The sequence below is a fragment of the Lissotriton helveticus genome, chromosome 10 (assembly GCF_964261635.1).
Source record: "Lissotriton helveticus chromosome 10, aLisHel1.1, whole genome shotgun sequence".
NCBI classification, from domain to species: Eukaryota; Metazoa; Chordata; class Amphibia; order Caudata; family Salamandridae; genus Lissotriton; species Lissotriton helveticus.
The window spans coordinates 36,973,891-36,991,768 of NC_136071.1; the positions used below are offsets into that span (position 1 = coordinate 36,973,891).

A 17,878-nucleotide genomic window follows, 5' to 3' on the forward strand; every position below is an offset into this window, starting at 1 on the left:
GTGTTGTCTAGTATGCTAGTAGACTGTTGACGGTTGGCCTTTAACATTGAACTGATTCTGAATTAGAGGGTCATACTCTTGTTTTGTTCAGCCTGGGTAGTTTACAGAGAAGAGAGAATATTTCCAAGTTTATTTTCTTCACTCTTTGGCAGTGTCAGGATTGACCTGGATGCTGACATGTCATTTTCTCCCACCAGGCCCGCTGTTGGAAGACTGGGATATCATCAGCCCCAAGGATGTCATCGGAACAGACCTGTTGTCCGTGGAGAGGCGCTCTCTGGCAGCCGCAGCGCTTCCCTTCACTCAGTCAATCATCTCACAGGTGGGAACTGGGGCGCGGATGTCAAATTTCCCAGCAAATTTTTCCTACTTAATCATCACAGTTGAAAATTCAAGCTGAATAGTGTTCAGATGGTGTTCCTGAGTGTCATAACTAGACCTTGTAAAAGGGTTGTGCCTTGCTTCAGTTAGGGAAGGAAGGCACAACAATCATGTGAGATTTATTATATCTTCAAATCAAATGCCGCACAACTGGTGTTCATCCAGATGAAACTGCAAGATTCAGACCAGATTTCTTCCAGTCCCTAGAAAGGTTGACTTTCAAGCCTAACAAGGTTCGCACCAGGGCTACTTCAGTGGGTGAGAGTAAATACTTGATATTTATGTTGTAAATCCACTACCCAATAGTAGTATGTTCATTGTTACAGGTCAGTGTGGCCAAAGTATTGTTAAAGCAGTCCCATTTTTAAAAAGTCAGTGACTTCTTTGTGTGCCATTAGTAGTAAATGCCAACTTTTCCTTACTCTGGCAACTTGTATTGTCAGTTTTCCTCCAAATGTAACCTTGTTTTTTTAATCTTACGAGGGTTGGAGGGGCTGTTTTTGGTCGAGGGGAGTGGGGCAGAGGGCATAGTGCGTCAAATAGCTCAGCAGATATTTCACAAGGAGCCATATATGCCTTACAGCCTAGTGAAAGACCTTGAACTGTATCCTTTTGGCCCATGGGATCCACTTTTCAAGCATTTCACTGCCCTGTTACTGGTCTTCATCCATGCTTGGGTGTTACCTATTCTTTGTTTCTCTGTCCTGATTTCATACAGCTTTTTAACTGCATTTGTTTTGGGGTACACTGTAAATAGCACATGCCAGAACTCTCCATTGTCCCGAAAGGTTCAAAACGCACTGCAGCATCACTCCAAGAACACTGAATACTACAGTCTCCGTTTCCAAACTGTACTTCAATTGGGTGTCCTCCGGTGTGATTTTAGGAGTGGGCAGTTTCTGATTGCCTAACAAGGTTCAGAAATTCCAGAATGGTTGAGGTATAAACCATATACTGAGGAGTTGGACTGGGTGGAAGGTGTAGTTTTAACATACACAGCTTTTGCCTGTGGAATACTCAGTCTCCGCACATTGTTATTTGATTATGTAGCATTACCTTTTTATTGGAGTTATAAGGGGAGTCACCCAGGGGTATCTGGAAATCAGTTGAGCCCTACTAGTTCAAGGATCGGCTCAATGCAGCCTTTGTACTATATCGTATGTAAATGAATAAGAGGTTTTCTGGTGGTCTCTTTTTTTCACACATGTATTGCTTCTGCAAACAAGGAGGGGAAAGGGTATCTTCACCTGTAGCTGCAAGCTCCGCTCCTGTGGCTTTAGGTTCAGCGGAACCTGTTTTGCTGCTGCTGAGCAGGGAAAAACCTCATACTTGGGTGGGATAGGGTTGGGTGGTTTGTCTCAGTTCTTTGGCGGTCTGGAAATCCAAAACGTTTTAAGCCCCAGGTTTTCAGGTTAGTAGGAATTAGTCCAGTTGGATACAAACAAGGGTCTCCGGACCTCGGGAACAGTAGTTTGTCGTGGGAGTCAAGTGTCACTCCAGCAGAGGCCACCAGCAGTGACCAGGTCGGGACCAGTAGGTACTGGTTTAGCTTGGAATCTCAGAAAAAGGCCTTCTAAAGCTTATTGTGTAGCTCTGTTGCCACACAGGAGGTCATCCAATTGACCCTTGGAGGCAACCTCTTTGACCTGGGCAGGCCAACCCCTTCAGGGCTCCTCATGTCACAGGCAGCAGGTCCTGTCCTCTACAGTTCTTTCGCAGCTCCAGAAAGTGTTCTGAAGAGGGTGCTTTAGGATGCCACATATATGCTTGGCACTAGTTAGTGTTTGCACCCGGCCCTTCACTGATGTGGTGAAAGTTCTCAAGGGTAACACAATCTCCTTTTCAGCAGATCCTGTATGACATATTGCAGACAATCCCACAGTGCCCCTCTCTTCCAAATTCCAAGATGAAGAAATCTTTTTCCCCTTATGCAGAGCCTGTGTATTCACCCAGATATGCGGCCAAGCTAATGAGCTGTCCTCTGTGGTCACTTCAAACCAGTTCTTGGGGGGGGGGGGGGGGGGGGGGGGCGTCGTCGTTCTCCCACAGAATTTGGTGCCTGCCTGACAGGGAGTCACTGAACATTTACTTGTGACAGTGGTCTGCCATTTGATGTAAGCTAAGTTTCTGGGTACACTTTATGGAGATTAGGGCAGGCACCAGGGAAATTATTTCAGATGATGACAACCATAAAGTTGGGGGGCGCCCTGCTACTGATCGAAAAGCCATGTCTTGAGGAGTCTTCTGAAGGCCAGTAGGTCTTGGGTCTGCCGTAGGTTGGTCGGGAGGGTGTTCCAGGTCTTGGTGGCGAGGTGGGAGAAGGATCTGCCGCCGCCGGTCATTCTTCGGATGCGGGGGACGATGGCGCAGGCAAGGCCGGTGGAGAAGAGATGGCGGGTGGGGATGTAGAAGCAGAGTCGTCTGAGGTGGGCCGGTGTTGTGGAGAGCTTTGTGTGCGTGAATGAGAAGTTTGAAGCTTATTCTCTGGTTGATGGGGAGCTAGTGTAGGTCTCTCAGGTGGGGTGAGATGTGGCTGCGTCGGGGGCTGTCGAGGATCAGATGTGCGGAGGCGTTCTGGATGCGTTGCAGTCGTCTTAGGAGCTTGGCCAAAGTTCCTGCGTAGAGTGCGTTTCCGTAGTCCAGCCTGCTGGTGACGAGGGCCTGTGTGACTGTTCTTTTTGTTTCGGTGGGGATCTACTTGAAGATCCTGCAGAGCATTCGGAGGGTGCTGAAGCAGGATGAGGAGAAGGCGTTGACCTGCTTAGTCATGGAGAGGGTGGAGTCGAGGATGGCCCCCCAGTTGCGTGCGTGGTCGGTGGGTGTTGGGGCTGTTCCTAGAGTTGTCGGCCACCAGGAGTCGTCCCAGGATGAAGGGGTGGAGCCGAGGATGAGGACCTCTGTCTTCAGCTTCAGTCGGCTGTTCCTCATCCATTCGGCGACTGCCTTCATTCCTTCATGGAGGTTGGTTTTGGCGGTGTGAGGGTCTTTGGTGAGGGAGAGGATCAGCTGGGTGTCGGCGTAGGAGATGATGTTGAGGTCGTGATGTCGGACGATGCGGGCGAGGGGTGCCATGTAGATGTTGAAGAGCGTCTGGCTGAGGGAAGAACCCTGGGGTATGCTGCAGATGATCTTGGTGGCTTCGGAGCGGAAGGGGGGGGAGGCGGACGCTCTGAGTTCTGCCGGAGAGGAAGAATGTGGTCCAGTCTAGGGCCTTCTCTTGGATCGTGTAGGCATGTTTGTAGTGTGCGGTGGCAGACAGCGTCGAAGGCGGCTGACATGTCCAGGAGGATGAGGGCTGCTGTTTCTCTGTTGTCAAGCAGGGTCATGATGTCTCGGTGGCGGCAATGAGGGCGGTTTCGGTGCTGTGGTTGTTGCGGAACCCGGACTGGGACGGGTCCAGGATGCTGTTTTCCTCGAGGTAGCGGGTCAGTTGTTTGTTGACAATTTTCTCAGTGACCTTCGCTGGGAACGGGAGCAGGGAGATGAGTCGGAAGTTCTTGAGGTCCTTGTTATGTTATGTTATAACAAATTTCTTGAGCGCGCTGTCACCAAAGGTTTCCTGGCGCTGATTGGACTGGGGAAGATCAGGGAGGGAGGGGAGTTAGTGAGGGAAAAGTATAGTTTTTAGGGATTTCCTGAAAGAAAGAAGGGAACAAGATGACTTAAGTGCGAGAGGGAGAGAGTTCCATAGCTTGGGGGCTAGGCAGGAGAAGCTGCGACCACCCGATCTAGAGAGTTTGAAACGGGGAACGGCAAGGAGCAAAAGATGAGTGGATCTGGGGTGCGAGGGGGACAGTAAGGAGTGATGAGAGACTTGAGGAACGCGGGGGCAGAACCAGTGAGAGCCTTAAACACCAAACAATGAACCTTAAAAGTGATTCTTTCGCTCACTGGTAACCAATGAAGGTGACGTAAAAGAGGTTGAGCAGACTGCCATTTGGGGATTTTAAAGATCAGCCGAGCGGCCTGATTTTGGACGATCTGCAAACTCGACAATAAAGTTTTGGGGAGACCGTAGTAGATGGAATTTGAGAAGTCCAACCTGGACATCACCAGGGCTATTAGGACTTGCAGCAAGGCTTCAGGTGAAAGGAGGTGAGCGACTTTCCGAATCCTGTAAAGTTGGAACATACAGGAAGATGTTACTGCGCTCACCTATGCCTTGAGAGTGAGCCCGGAGTCAATCAAGACTCCGAGACTCTTAACACATCCAGCAGGGGATGGTGGTGTTCCAAGCTCGGTCGGCCAGTACTGAGGGCCCCAGAAAAGGGCGCTTCTCCCCGGGAGGAGGAGCTCAGTCTTGCTCGGGTTTATTTATTTATTTATTTATTTTTTGCACTTATAATGCGCACAGATACCCACAAAGGGTTTCCCGGCGCAACAGATGTGAAAGCTGAAAAAAACACCGAAAGCGCAGAAAACAACCCATTAGAAGCCTGCAATTATTTATCAAAAAGCCAGGTTTTTACACCTTTCTTGAAACTGGCGAGATTTACCTCCTTACGCAGGGCTATAGGCAAAGAGTTCCAAAGAACTGGTCCCAGATGGGAGAAAGACTTTCCCCCCATACGGGCCAGTTTAAATCTAGGAACCACAAAGTTGGCTCCATTTGAAGAACGGAGGTTTCGTTCAGGAACGTAGGGCCTAACCAGATTCTGCAGGTACATTGGTGCAGTCCCTGCCTTGATCCTAAACATGTAGGTCAATGCTTTGAACCGGACCCGGTTCTCAACCCTAAGCCAGTGAAGATCCTTTAGGTGCTTTGATATCCTAGCTGTCCTAGGGATCTTACAAAGCAGCCTGGCGGCGGAATTTTGGACCAATTGGAGCCGCCTGATCACAGCTAAATTGGAGCCCAGGTATAAGATGTTACCGTAGTCAAGCCTAGATGTAATCAGTGCATTGACTACGGTCTTCTGGGTATCCATAGGCAGCATCCAAATGATCTTCCGTAACCATTTCAGGATGGTGAAGCACGTACCAGCTACTTTGTTTACCTGCTGTTTCATTGATAAAGAGTCATCAATGCATACCCCTAAGTTTCTGACTTGAGTGGCCGGGCAGGGAAAAGCACCCAGGGAGGGCGGCCAATGGATATCCTGCCATAGATCTCTCTTTTTCCCTAGGAGAAGAATCTCCGTCTTCTCCCCGTTAAGCTTCAGCTGATTAGTTGACATCCAGCTGAAGACTTCCTGAAGGCCTGTTTCCAACGCAGAGGGGGATGAAGGCTGTGCGTTGGTAAGGGAAAAAATAATCTGCGAATCATCCGCGTAAGACATAAGTTCTAGGCCAACTCGCTCAGCTAGATCAGCGAGTGGGCGGAGATACAGATTAAAAAACAACGGGCTCAGGATTGAGCCCTGAGGCACACCATATGGAGATAGAAAGGTGTCTGACTGAGCTTGCGAGGACGAGATCTGAAACGTCCGGTTGCTCAAGTAGGACGCGATCCAGTCAAGCGCTTTCCCTCCGACACCATCATCACTCAGCCTAGCAAGTAGTCTGTTGTGTGAGATGGTGTCGAAGGCCGAGCTTGAGTTGGTTTTGATTCATCCAGAGCTGGATGTATGTCATAACAGCCTGGAAATTGATGGCAGCATCAGGGGAAGTGAGGGGAAAAATAATCTGTAAATCGTCCGCGTAATTAAACACGGTGATATCCCATTTGCCCAGGGAGTGAAGGAGGGGTTGGAGATACAAATTAAAAAGAAGGGGAGACAGAGAGGATCCTTGGGGGACTCCGCAAGAAGAGGGAACGCTGGTGGTGCAGAAAGGACCCAAGCTAACTGCCTGGGACCTTTCCTCGAGGAAGGATTTGACCCAGGATAGAGCAGCCCCACAGATTCCGGCGGATTCGACACGGTGGATTAAGATGTTATGGTCCACCGTGTCGAAAGCCGTCGAAAGATCGAGTAGTACTAATGCCTGGGGTTGTCCTCTGTCCTCGCTGCGTCTGAGATTGTCCAGTACAGCGAGAATCACGGCCTCAGTGGAGTGAGCTGGTCTAAATCCGGCCTGGTTGGGTGCCAGGTACCTGGACTCCTCGATGTTTGAGAGGCAAGTCGTGACGTGAGCCTCAAGGATTTTGGATAGGAAGGGTAAAAGGGAAATGGGACGGTAATTAGCTAGGACTGCTGGATCGGCGCCAGGCTTTTTTAGAAGAGGCACCAATGTGGCCTCTTTAAATGACCTGGGGACGGTGCCCGAGTTGAGAGAAGAGTTAAGTAAAGGAAGGATGCAGTGGGGAAGGGTATGGCAGATATCACGAAGCACGAAGGGAGGGCAACAGTCCCTGGGGGATCCAGATTTCACACGGACAGCCAGTCTAGCGAGAGATTCTGGGTCGAGCACAGGGAACTGGGAGAAAGTGGATGTGTTGACAGGGGAGGGATCAGATGTGACCAGGAGGGGCGAGTAAGGGATAGAGTTCTTAATGGAGGTGATTTTGTCGATAAAGAAGAAATTTAGGGCAGTGCAGGATTCCGAGGAGGGGGGTGGGATCGGGAGTGTCCTGGCGTCCGTTTTCAATTCGCCAAGGACTTTAAAGATCTCCTTGGATCTGTTAGGAGCTGTTAAGATCCTATTGGAAATAAAAGTGGTTTTGGTGGTGATGATTGCAGTTTTGTAGGCTTTGCGTGCGGACACATAGGCTTCCCTGTCGGGGGCAAGGTAGTGGCGCCGCCATCTGCGCTCCAGTTGGCGCAGCTCCAGATGTTGTTGCTTTAGGATGGAATTATACCATTTGTGGGATTTATTAAGATGGGTGCGGGAATAGCGAGTAATAGGTGCACAAGTGTCGCTGGCCGTCGTTAACCAGTGAGAGATATTGGCATCCATGATGTTGATGTCGGTATCTGAGGACTCGGGGGGGGGGGGGGGGGGGTAGGGGCTGGGTTTTAGCAAGTAGGGAGAGGAAGGCAGGCGAGTCGAGAGACTTCCAATTCCGAGCAGACCCTCCAAGCCGGGAGGGAGGCCTGACCAGACCCGTTATAAGGATGGAGGACTCGATCAATAGGTGGTCAGACCAGACACAAGGGGAAATAGTCAGGTCGAGGAGTGATATGCCCGGAGTCCAGATGTGGTCTAGGATGTTGCCCCCGATGTGAGTGGGAGAGGCGACATGCTGCGTCAGGTTGAGGCTGGAAAGTGCCTCAAACAATTCGGTGGCATGAGGACCAGCATCAGCATGGTTGAACCAGTAATTGAAGTCGCCATATATGGCAACGCGGGCTGAGGAGGTCATGAGGGCAGTGAGCTGCTCACAAAAAGTGACAGGAAACAAAGGCATCGGGGTAGGGGGGCGATATAAGACAATGAGGGTCAGGGCCCCGGCTACGGTTGGCAAGCTAATTACCAAGTTTTCAGCATCAGGAAGACATAGGGATGAAGACTTGATGAAAGGAAGGTCTTTGCGAATGATTGCTGCAACCCCACCGCCACGGCGGCCATGCGGTCGGTTGGCGTTCAACAGGTAATAATTGGGGGGGTAAGGCAGCCAGAATGTCGGGGAGGGAAAGGTCGGACAGCCAGGTCTCGGTGAGCAACAAGATGTCTGGGTTTTCCGCGGTCAGTAGGAGGAAGATATCAGTATGATGTTGGGGAAGAGAGCGGGTATTAAGGTATAGTATACGGATACGAGTTTCTGGCGGCACAGGGAGCGGCTCAGGTGCACAGATGAGTCTGGGAGAGACTGCGTCTGCCGCGATGCCAAGGGATGTCAGTCGGTCCCAGGTTGTAGATAGAAGGGCACCGTGAGGCTGCTGAAGGTTTCTGAGTGCGGCAGATGAATATGCAATTGGTTGGGCAGCATTCCGGGGCCCTGGGCCCGTCTGGGCGCAGACGGGCTTGCCCTAGGCGCGCCCTCGGTGCGCAAACGGCGCGCCCGCTGCGCCCGTCCGCTGCGCGTACGGTAAAAGCACATGCTTTATAGGGATGCTTGAGGGCGTGGCCAGTTACAGTGGGCGTGGCCGGGGGAGCGGCCGCTGGAGGCGGCGATCAGGAATTGCAATGGCCGCTGCAGCGTCACCTTGGGCTGCGCGGCGGACACAGAGGCAAGGGAGAGTCCCTGGAGGCAGGTAGGTAGTAATTAAAAAATAAGCGCGAGCGAGCGCTAAGAAAATGCAGGTGAAGTTAAAATTAGGGGTCTGATTGAGAGCTATGACTCCCGCGGAAGGCAGGGGAGTAATCCGGTCCAAGTGAGTAGAGCTAGTATTCAGCTCCTTAAGTGCTCAGGTGGGCGTGGCCAGTTACAGTGGGCGTGGCCGGGGGAGCGGCCGCTGGAGGCGGCGATCAGGAATTGCAATGGCCGCTGCAGCGTCACCTTGGGCTGCGCGGCGGACACAGAGGCAAGGGAGAGTCCCTGGAGGCAGGTAGGTAGTAATTAAAAAATAAGCGCGAGCGAGCGCTAAGAAAATGCAGGAGAAGTTAAAATTAGGGGTCTGATTGAGAGCTATGACTCCCGCGGAAGGCAGGGGAGTAATCCGGTCCAAGAGATATGGGCTTTAAAACTGCCAGACGAACTCCCCAATGTCTCTGACTGCGAGCGTCTCCCCTTGGTCCTTGGGGTCCTCCTTGGGTTTCTTGAGTAAGGCGTTGATCTCGGCATGCTTCCAGCTTTCCGGGAAGGTTGCTGTCTCGAAGGAGATGTTGATTACTTTCCAGAGATGGGGTGCGATGGCTGTGCAGGAGACCCAACTACTTATTTTTTGGGGGTTCCCTTGACACGCCTACCGCTGGAGCTTTACGTCCCAGCTAGACCAATCAGTAGGTATAGAGGAGGTGATTGCAGCTATCGTTTGCCTCTAATCTTCAAAAACACCAGGGCCGGATGGATTCACCGCTCCATTTTATAAAACCTTCTATCAAGAGTTAGCCACTCTTTTAACCTTAGTTTTTAATTCATTTATTGACTCTAGCACCCTGACAAACTTAACTCGATGCTGGAGGTATCCATCTCTGTGATTCTCAAACAGTCTAAAGACCCTGGGGACTGCGGGTCATATAGACCAATTTCAGCTGAATCTAAAGACTCTGAGGTACTTGGGTGACTTTTTGAGATCTGTCTAAATCTTTGGAAGCTCCCTCACCTTTCACCACCGGACTGGGCTGAGCTGGTTAGACTTGTAACCCTTCAGGAACTGGTCAAGACCATTAAATGTATGGGCAGAGATACAACCACACATACCAACTTCTCTGCAACCTGGGCTGAGAAGAGGACACACCATCCCCTTGATCTAATTACCTTACATGTTGCCAGCAGTTTCTAATCAAGGTGGTACAGACCACTTGTATCCGAGCAACCACCTTGCTCTCAGTTTATGGGTTGGATTCTAACAATTTTCTGATGACCAAGGACACCTGCCAGTATACCCACCTTCGACCTGCCTTTATGCAGTATGCATGAAAACCCTTCACTCCAGATGCTCATTGAACATTCAGATATTGTACCAATCAGATTACCGAGGTATGATATCAAAGTAATGGTTTGTCAATAATGCCCTATTAACACCCAATCTCTGGCAAACACTAGCAACAATTTTTCAAATGGCTGCAGAATTCAGTCGCCTCTCAGGATGCAAACTTTATCTGGAAAAAGACTTGGGGCATTTGTGGGGGTATCTCCGAAACGAATTTTAGATATTGTCTCTAGTATGAAATATTTAGGAGCTAGACTCGATGGTAACTACCAAGGGCTCCAGGAAGTAAACAACAATCTTATCCTTAGAAGATACCCTAAATACTACAAAAGTGAGAAGGTCTTCCAGTCTCAATATTGGGCAGAGTTAATTTTATAACCAGCAATTACATAGCCAATAGGTCTCGCCTTTGAGGCTTTATAGGCGTTTATCTAGAGCTATTGGTTTTGAGTGTTTGCTAGCTAACATTGCTTTTCTTCTTGTTAACAAAAGGCAAGGCATGGCTTAGCTATTCAGGATGGTGGAGATACGAGGGTCGTGCCCAGGGGAATTAATTGCAAGGAGCCAAGCTTCATTTTCAACAACTAAAGCAATTTAACAATCTGCTGATTGTAAGCTTGCATTCCAAAGGTTCTTTCCCTTACTGAATATCGTGCTGGACATATAAACAAGCATTGACAAAACCAAGGGGTCCGATAGAGACTTGTTTCGAGGAACCCTTTTAAAAACTGCCGGTGCTCAGCAACGGTGAGACCCGGTCAACTTAAAGCCCTGGTTTTAGCCAAGTTGTACACCAGTGTGGCTGCTGTTCAGAAGTCAGTCCTATCACTCGTTGACTTTATGCTGAACTGTGACCATGTACAGTGCTCGGCTGTCTTTTGGCTTATGTTGTCTGGTAGAAATACCACATATGTTTCTTAGCACATTTTGACCTAGCACATCTAGCAGTTCCATGCTTTCATCAACCAAAAGGAACCAGACTCCAATTCTTTACTAGCTACATTACAACTGAACTGCAACCTTACTTTGCGGCCACTCCAATAAGTCACCGAACCTATAGAATAGTCTGCCATCATTACATCAAGTGCCAAATTGGCCCTAATAAGCAGAGCAAGATGAGTCCATCCTGTGTTGTCTATGAACAATAACCCATCCAGTCTTCTAACCTCCACAATGATAGCATTAACCAATCAGTTTGTTACCAAATACATAACCAAGGACCCAAACATTCCACACAAGAACTTTTTGTTAAAGGCAGACATTTACACCGAAGTGCTGAAAACAAAAACATTGAATTTTAGTGTTCAGAAAGTGTTGATAAACTAGTGAAGCGGAAATATAGCCAATGCTTGCCTTCCTATAACAGGCAAAAAAAAATATATCAACAAAAAAAGACAGGACTTATTGAAATAGCACGTACAAATCGGCGAAAACACTGGCCTTTTGTTCCCGTAGGATTGCATTAATCCTTGGTAATGTGACTGCAAATGAGGTCTATGCCCCTGTCACGCCTCCCCCCACTCTTCTCACCAGAAGAGCAGTGATATATATATATTTTTTTTTGCAGAGTTTTATATAGCGCGAACTACAACCGAACCGAATCAGTTATCAGAGCGCTTTACATAGCACCAGTTACGTTACATGAGGACACACTTTCATTTTAGGCACGGGGAGATTAAGTGATTTGCCCAGAATCACATATAGATATAGCTATAAAGACAGTTCCACAGACGAAGAAGGGAGGGCCTTGGAAATGCAAATTTGAACACCTTCCCCTTCCTTTCAACGGTAAAGGCAATTCTTAGTGTGTGCACCCTCATGACAGACCCAGTTAGCAGGTCAGGAAAATGCTTGAATTGAGAATCATGGGTTGTTAGCGGCCAAGCAGCAAGCCCTCACAGCTGTCTTAAGGTAACTCCCATGTAGCCAATTGTGCTAAGAAAAGGGTTATTCATGGCCCGAATAAACAAATATGCACAATATTTAGCGCCCCATACTTCGAATACAATTGTTTGCCGAGAGTTGGACTACACCCAGCCGATTTGCTTTTTTTTCTCGTTTAATATTCATGCAGAGTTGGAAGCCCCCAACAATCTACACGGACAAACAGTGCTACTGGGAAATAAGCAAAAGGGGGGTCACATGGAGAATTTTGTGGTATCAGGTGCCAGAGTATCGCACCTGACGAGATTAAACTGAACACATAGAGTAGTGTTCCAAAATATACGCACTTCCATTGAGGCCACATTTCAAAGTAAAGCTAGAGTGGCAGGATGTGAAGTGGAGTTTGCCGAAGACGTCTACTCAGGAATGAGGTTAAGGAGCAGTGTTCTGATGCATTCTTACAATTTTGAGGGGCTGTAATAGCCAGCCAGGTAGGGAACTGAACGTGCGTGGTGTTTAGAGTTTGAAGGACCAAAACATCTTGAGGTAGCAGGTGTTTTTAGTATGTTATGCAAGTAGAGAATGGCAAGAAGGAGTGGTGTTTCAGCTCCTAAAAAAGGTCCCAGGAAGGTATACGTGCCAAATGTGGTTTTGAACATTAGGGACAGCTGTTTGTACCGAGTTCTGTATCTATACAGCTTGGAAGTGTAATCCTACATGTTTCTATTGTGCACACTGCATAACAATTGCTTCTAGGCACTAGCGGGAGAAAGAGAGGATGATGTGCCAAAGAGTGGTGGGATTTGAAATGGGGGGGGGGGGGGTGATAAAAGATTAGGGTAGAAAAGCATGCATTGTTTTCTGAATACCAGAGTGACATTGGAGTGACAAAGTGTTGATGCAGCTTGTGTGGGCAAGGAAAGCGGCGCGCGCTTAGGAGAGCAGTCTTCACTTTTTCAAGCACTGCACTCATGCTTGTGGCGCGCCGCTGCTTGCTCCCGCAAAGTGGATGCTGCCACAAGTGCAGTGCTTGAAAATGAGCAGAGCAAAAGCCCTCCTATGCCGCGCATGTGCGCTGCGTAAGCGAGACCTAAAAAAGGTTCTTGTTTCCAGAATATTATATCTATTCAGATCGCTCGTAATCAATGCTCCCTCTAAATTTTTTTTCTTCTGTGTGCGGCAATAAAGGTGCTCCGTGCACTGCAGCGAAGGCTGCGTGCGCTGAAGACCAGCAACAACTTAATATACAAGCATGTGTGGCGTGCAAGGTACCAAAATCAGTGGCTTAGTAAGGGTGCTCTGGGCCCTAATGCAAACAAGAAGAAAAATGCCCCCTTTACCTCTGGGTTGATACTAAGAGACCTATTACAGGGGCACAGTGGGCTCCTTGCACCCCAGGCCATTTGGGGGAGGGGGGCGCACTGCATCTTGTGTTCTAATCGGTCTACCTATAATTTATCTCTATTTTCTATCTCCATGCCATTCTTATCTCCTCCTTGCACCTTTTCTTATCCCTGTCCACTACCACTCAACCGCTCACGTTTCCTTATCTCCTTCTTCCCCTTTTTTTAGGTTTCTTCTCACCTTGCTTCATCTTACCCTCTCCACTTTTCTTTCTGTTTGTGCTCTACTCCATTTCTCCCTCATCATGTCTCCACTTTTCAATCCACATCCTCCCCTTCTTCCATAGACTTCCTCTAATCTCCTTGTTCTCTATGGTTCAGTCTTCCCTCTGTGAAGTCTATATCTTGAATATGCTTCCCTCTCACCAACCTCATTCCTCCTCTTGTCTCTGACCTCTTTGTATCACCTGTTGGTCAACCTATCCTCTTTTAGATGTTTTATCGTTCTTTTCTTCCATATTTCTTTCCCTACCGTTTTCCTTTCTTTTCTACATTTAACTCTACTTTCTTTTGCTCCCTGTTCTGCTTATTCACTTGATCCTTTTTCTATCTCACTTCCATAGCTTATCTTCTCTGTATGATCCATACATGCCTCCTTTTTTCTCTACTCACATCTCCCCTCTTCCTCACATTCTTTCTATTATTTTTCTCCTTTCCTATCCAGTACCTTTTACTTTCTTTCCAATCCCCATACTTATCTTTTTCTCTATTCTCATCTTTCTTTCCATTCTGTCTTTACTATCTCCTTGTTTATTTTGTAACGCTCCCTCCTCTTCCTTTACTCTCTACTTCATATCCCAATCACACCCCTCCATTCTTTCCCTCCTTAATATCTCGCCTCCACAGTTGACCTCATTTTTCCAACCTCATTTTTCCAACCTCATTCTATCCACCTATGTTTAATCTCACCCTTACGTTTTTCTTAATTTCTGCTGCCTTTTCGCCTCATTCATCAACTTCCACCCTGCCTCCTTGTCCTCTTTTCTACCATATGACCTGCTTCTGCACAACCCACTGAATGAATGTTTGGCCTCTGCTCCGTTGTATCCTCTGTTTTGAGTTTCACCTGTGCCTGCCTGGGCCCGGTTTCATTCTCTGTTTGAATGGTTCTTCCCCAACCCCTCCCAGAGGAAGAGACCACCATTGCTTTCTGATTTTACACAGTACATCAACATTTGCTCTCACATTGCATTAGCTTGCAGCAAGAACATCAAGCATCCTAATACGATTGCCAAGTTCCTGTTTAGAGATTCTGGTCTAGATTTACTAACACTTTGCACTGAGTTTGCATCACAAGTCATGCAAACCCACACTTTGCCACTGGATTCAAGCAAGCCGGGCTGAAGACGGCTGAAATGCCAGAAACCGGTCCTCGGAAGCTTGTTTCCGGTCCAGGGAAGGCATGGCTTGGCAGTTCGGGCTGGACTGTTCCATGAGGCACAGGGTCAGACTGATTTGCATATGGCCATGTCTGAACTGGGGTGGCAGAGTGGGCTAAAGAACGATGATGGATTAAACCCAGATCTGTTGACTGGGTGCGAGTGTTTGATTTGTTCAGATGCTCCGTCCATCACCACCCCCTTTTGTACCACTTTGTTCGCCATAAGTTGTCAGGGTATGCTCAGACGTGAGTCCCTTGCTCACTTTGCCACTGGATTCAAGCAAGCCAGGCTGAAGACTGCTGAAATGCCAGAAACCGGTCCTCGGAAGCTTGTTTCCAGGGAAGACATGGCTTGGCAGTTCGGGCTGGACTGTTCCCATGAGGCACAGGGTCAGACTGATTTGCATATGGCCATGTCTGAACTGGGGTGGCAGAGTGGGCTAAAGAACGATGATGGATTAAACCCAGATCTGTTGACTGGGTGCGAGTGTTTGATTTGTTCAGATGCTCCGTCCATCACCACCCCCTTTTGTACCACATGGTTTGTACATGGGCATTCTCATGCAACCACCTGTGGATTTTGAGGTAAATCCTTATCTACTAACATTTACAGACCGGGATGTGAGCCAAAATAATATGTCTTGTCGATGCAGTTAATAACAATGGAGCCATATTTTTCAAACTTTGTATGTTTTGCACTGTACTGAACACATACAGTAGGGCAAGTCTTAAAACTTATTTGAAATACTAGAAGGATCTCCTTCAAGTACAAAGCCTATGCTTAAAAGAAACCTCACACCCTTGTACAAAGGTCCGGTGTATGGCTGTGACCTTTTCTGCGTAACTATCGATTTTCCACATAATCGGTCATCTATTGTATACTCTGCAGATTCAAAACAAAAAAGAATTGTAGCTTGAATGGAGCCAAAGTTACAAAAAAGTGACTACCTGTATTGCTGTAAAGTTGAAGTCCCTTTGCAAAGGTTAACTGTTCACCTTTCTGCTGCCAATTGTTGTATTTGGGTGTTAAAATGGTACTAATGAGGTGCAACATTTTCCCAGATAGTGTTAGCATGGCATAATGTGCAGATTTTGGCAACAAAAAGTTTCTAGGTCAAAAAGATCAAAAGTTACTATAAATGAGGCTACATTTGTTCACATGCAATGGAAGGTCCGTCACTAATGTTAACTAGCCAATTTTCACTTGCTTATCTACATTTGGTTGTGTTTTGTCATGTGTAAAAACTGAGAAAACCATGAAGTAATACAATGAAACAACTTACCGCATAATTTGCATTTTCTTACTGCAAAATTTAGTCAAACCTGCTGCATAATTTGATGCCCCCTTGTGGCATAATCCCAGTGGACCTGACTTTAGTACATTAGATTATATGCAAAGGATTTATTAAAAGTGAGTTTTTATACTGAACTGAGAAAGTTCCTGAAAGTTAAATTTTTTTGTTTGCAGTTTTATGTCGCAAACACGGAAAGTACTGGAGCACTTTACCTGAGCATCGAGACTAGAACATGTCCTCACAGTTCCAAAGTAAGCAGCTCTGGCAGTAATTCCACATACTCACCCTCTCATTGTAATGTGAAACACCATCACTCTTGTTTATTTCACACTTCCTGCTGCCGGGCTCATAAAGGATTAGTTACTTACCTGTAATCCTAGTTTTCTTCCAGGGGTATACTCATTAAAGTCATAAGCACTGAATTATCTCCGCCCATGAGCGGGAACCCGGAACACATAACAATATACATATATATGTGTAAATATATCAAAAAGTACATAGTACTAAACTAATTATACACATATACATGTATAATAACCATAATATGCAGCCTAACATATATACATAGGCTAATAAAGCCAAACTTACACACGTTCTGAAGCATGAAAATATGCTGTATATAAATGCAATAAACAGGCATGAGCCTAAAATGCATTTCATAACCATGAAAACCTTTTATTTTCATCAAAGAACCTGTTGTAAACAGTTATTAGCCTAAAAGGCTGCATATGAAAAAATATCTGTGTACAGAAAATCAGACTGGCACCCTGCCTTTAAGGCCCCAGAGAATCTGCACACTTTGCCTTTAAGGCCTCCAGGAGAACTCTGTTCCCATCATGCACCACAGGTGACAGGTCAGTTCTTTTGTACGGTACAGTAAATTATAGCAGGACTCTGCACTTAAAAACTTCATAATACATATTGCAAAAACCTCAATGCTCCTGCTCCTCCGGGGAGGCGGGAGGGTGCTTATGACTTTAATGAGTATACCCCTGGAAGAGAACTAGGATTACAGGTAAGTAACTAATCCTTCTCTTCCAGGGGATACTCATTAATAGTCATAAGCACTGAATAGAGTAGCAAGCGCATACCCACTAGAAGCGGGCGAACAGATAAATGCATAGCCACACTTTTAAACCATAGTGTTTAGCTAGAATTAGCAAACACATTTCTAAGGGATGCTTGTCCCACTTGTGCATCAACCTGCGCATCAGAATCTATACAGTAATGGCGTGTAAACGTATGCACTGAACGCCAAGTAGCTGCTTTACATATCTCAGACATAGCCACATTCCTAAGGAGAGCAGTGGTAAAAGCTTTCCCCCTCGTAGAATGCGCCCTAGGTCTACCTGATAAAGACTTGTGGGCTAGCTGATAAGCCAGTAGGATACATAACACTATCCAACTAGAAATGGATCTCTTGGACGCTGCCAAACTAGTATTTGTAGGACCATAGTTCACAAACAGACGGTCCATGTGCCTCAAAGACTTTGTTTTATCTAAGTAAAATTTCAAAACCCTTTTCAGATCTAATGAATGTAGAGCCCGTTCAGCCGGACTCGAAGGGTTTGGGAAGAAAGTAGGCAATGTTATGGTTTGATTAATACGAAAATCCGACACCACCTTGGGTAGGAAAGCAGGATGAGTTCTGAGCACCACTCTGTTCCCATGAAAAATGGTGTACGGTTCATTGCAACACAGAGCCTGGATTTCGCTCACCCTACGAGCAGAAGTGATGGCCACCAGGAACGCTACTTTCCAAGATAAGTGTTGTAAGGACGCCTTATGTATGGGTTCAAAGGGGGGACCCATTAACTTGGTCAAAACCACATTAAGCTCCCAAGGTGGAGAAGGAGACCTGACTGGAGGATACACCTTCCTTAAACCTTCTAGAAAATCCTTCACCACAGGCATCCGAAAGAAAGATATCTGTCTTGGCGATTTTCTATAAGCAGTTATTGCAGCAAGATGGACTTTGATGGAACTAAACTGCAAACCAGATTCAGCAAGGTAAAGTAGATAAGGTAAGATCACCTGTTTTTGACCTTGAATAGGGTCAAGACCCTTACTCTGACACCAAAGGTAAAAACGTTTTCACTTAAATCCGTAGGATTGTCT

At 47.0% G+C, this 17,878-nt stretch overlaps 1 protein-coding gene across 1 annotated transcript in view; it reads left to right on the top strand.

Moving 5' to 3' along the window:
- The window catches only part of TBC1D25 (TBC1 domain family member 25), a 127,461-nt gene that overhangs the window by 78,833 nt on the left and 30,750 nt on the right, over positions 1–17,878 (top strand). Inside the window, exon 4 of the mRNA XM_078664687.1 lies at positions 198–322. Coding sequence (XP_078520813.1) covers positions 198–322 — 125 coding nt within the window. The remainder of the gene's footprint in view (positions 1–197; positions 323–17,878) is intronic.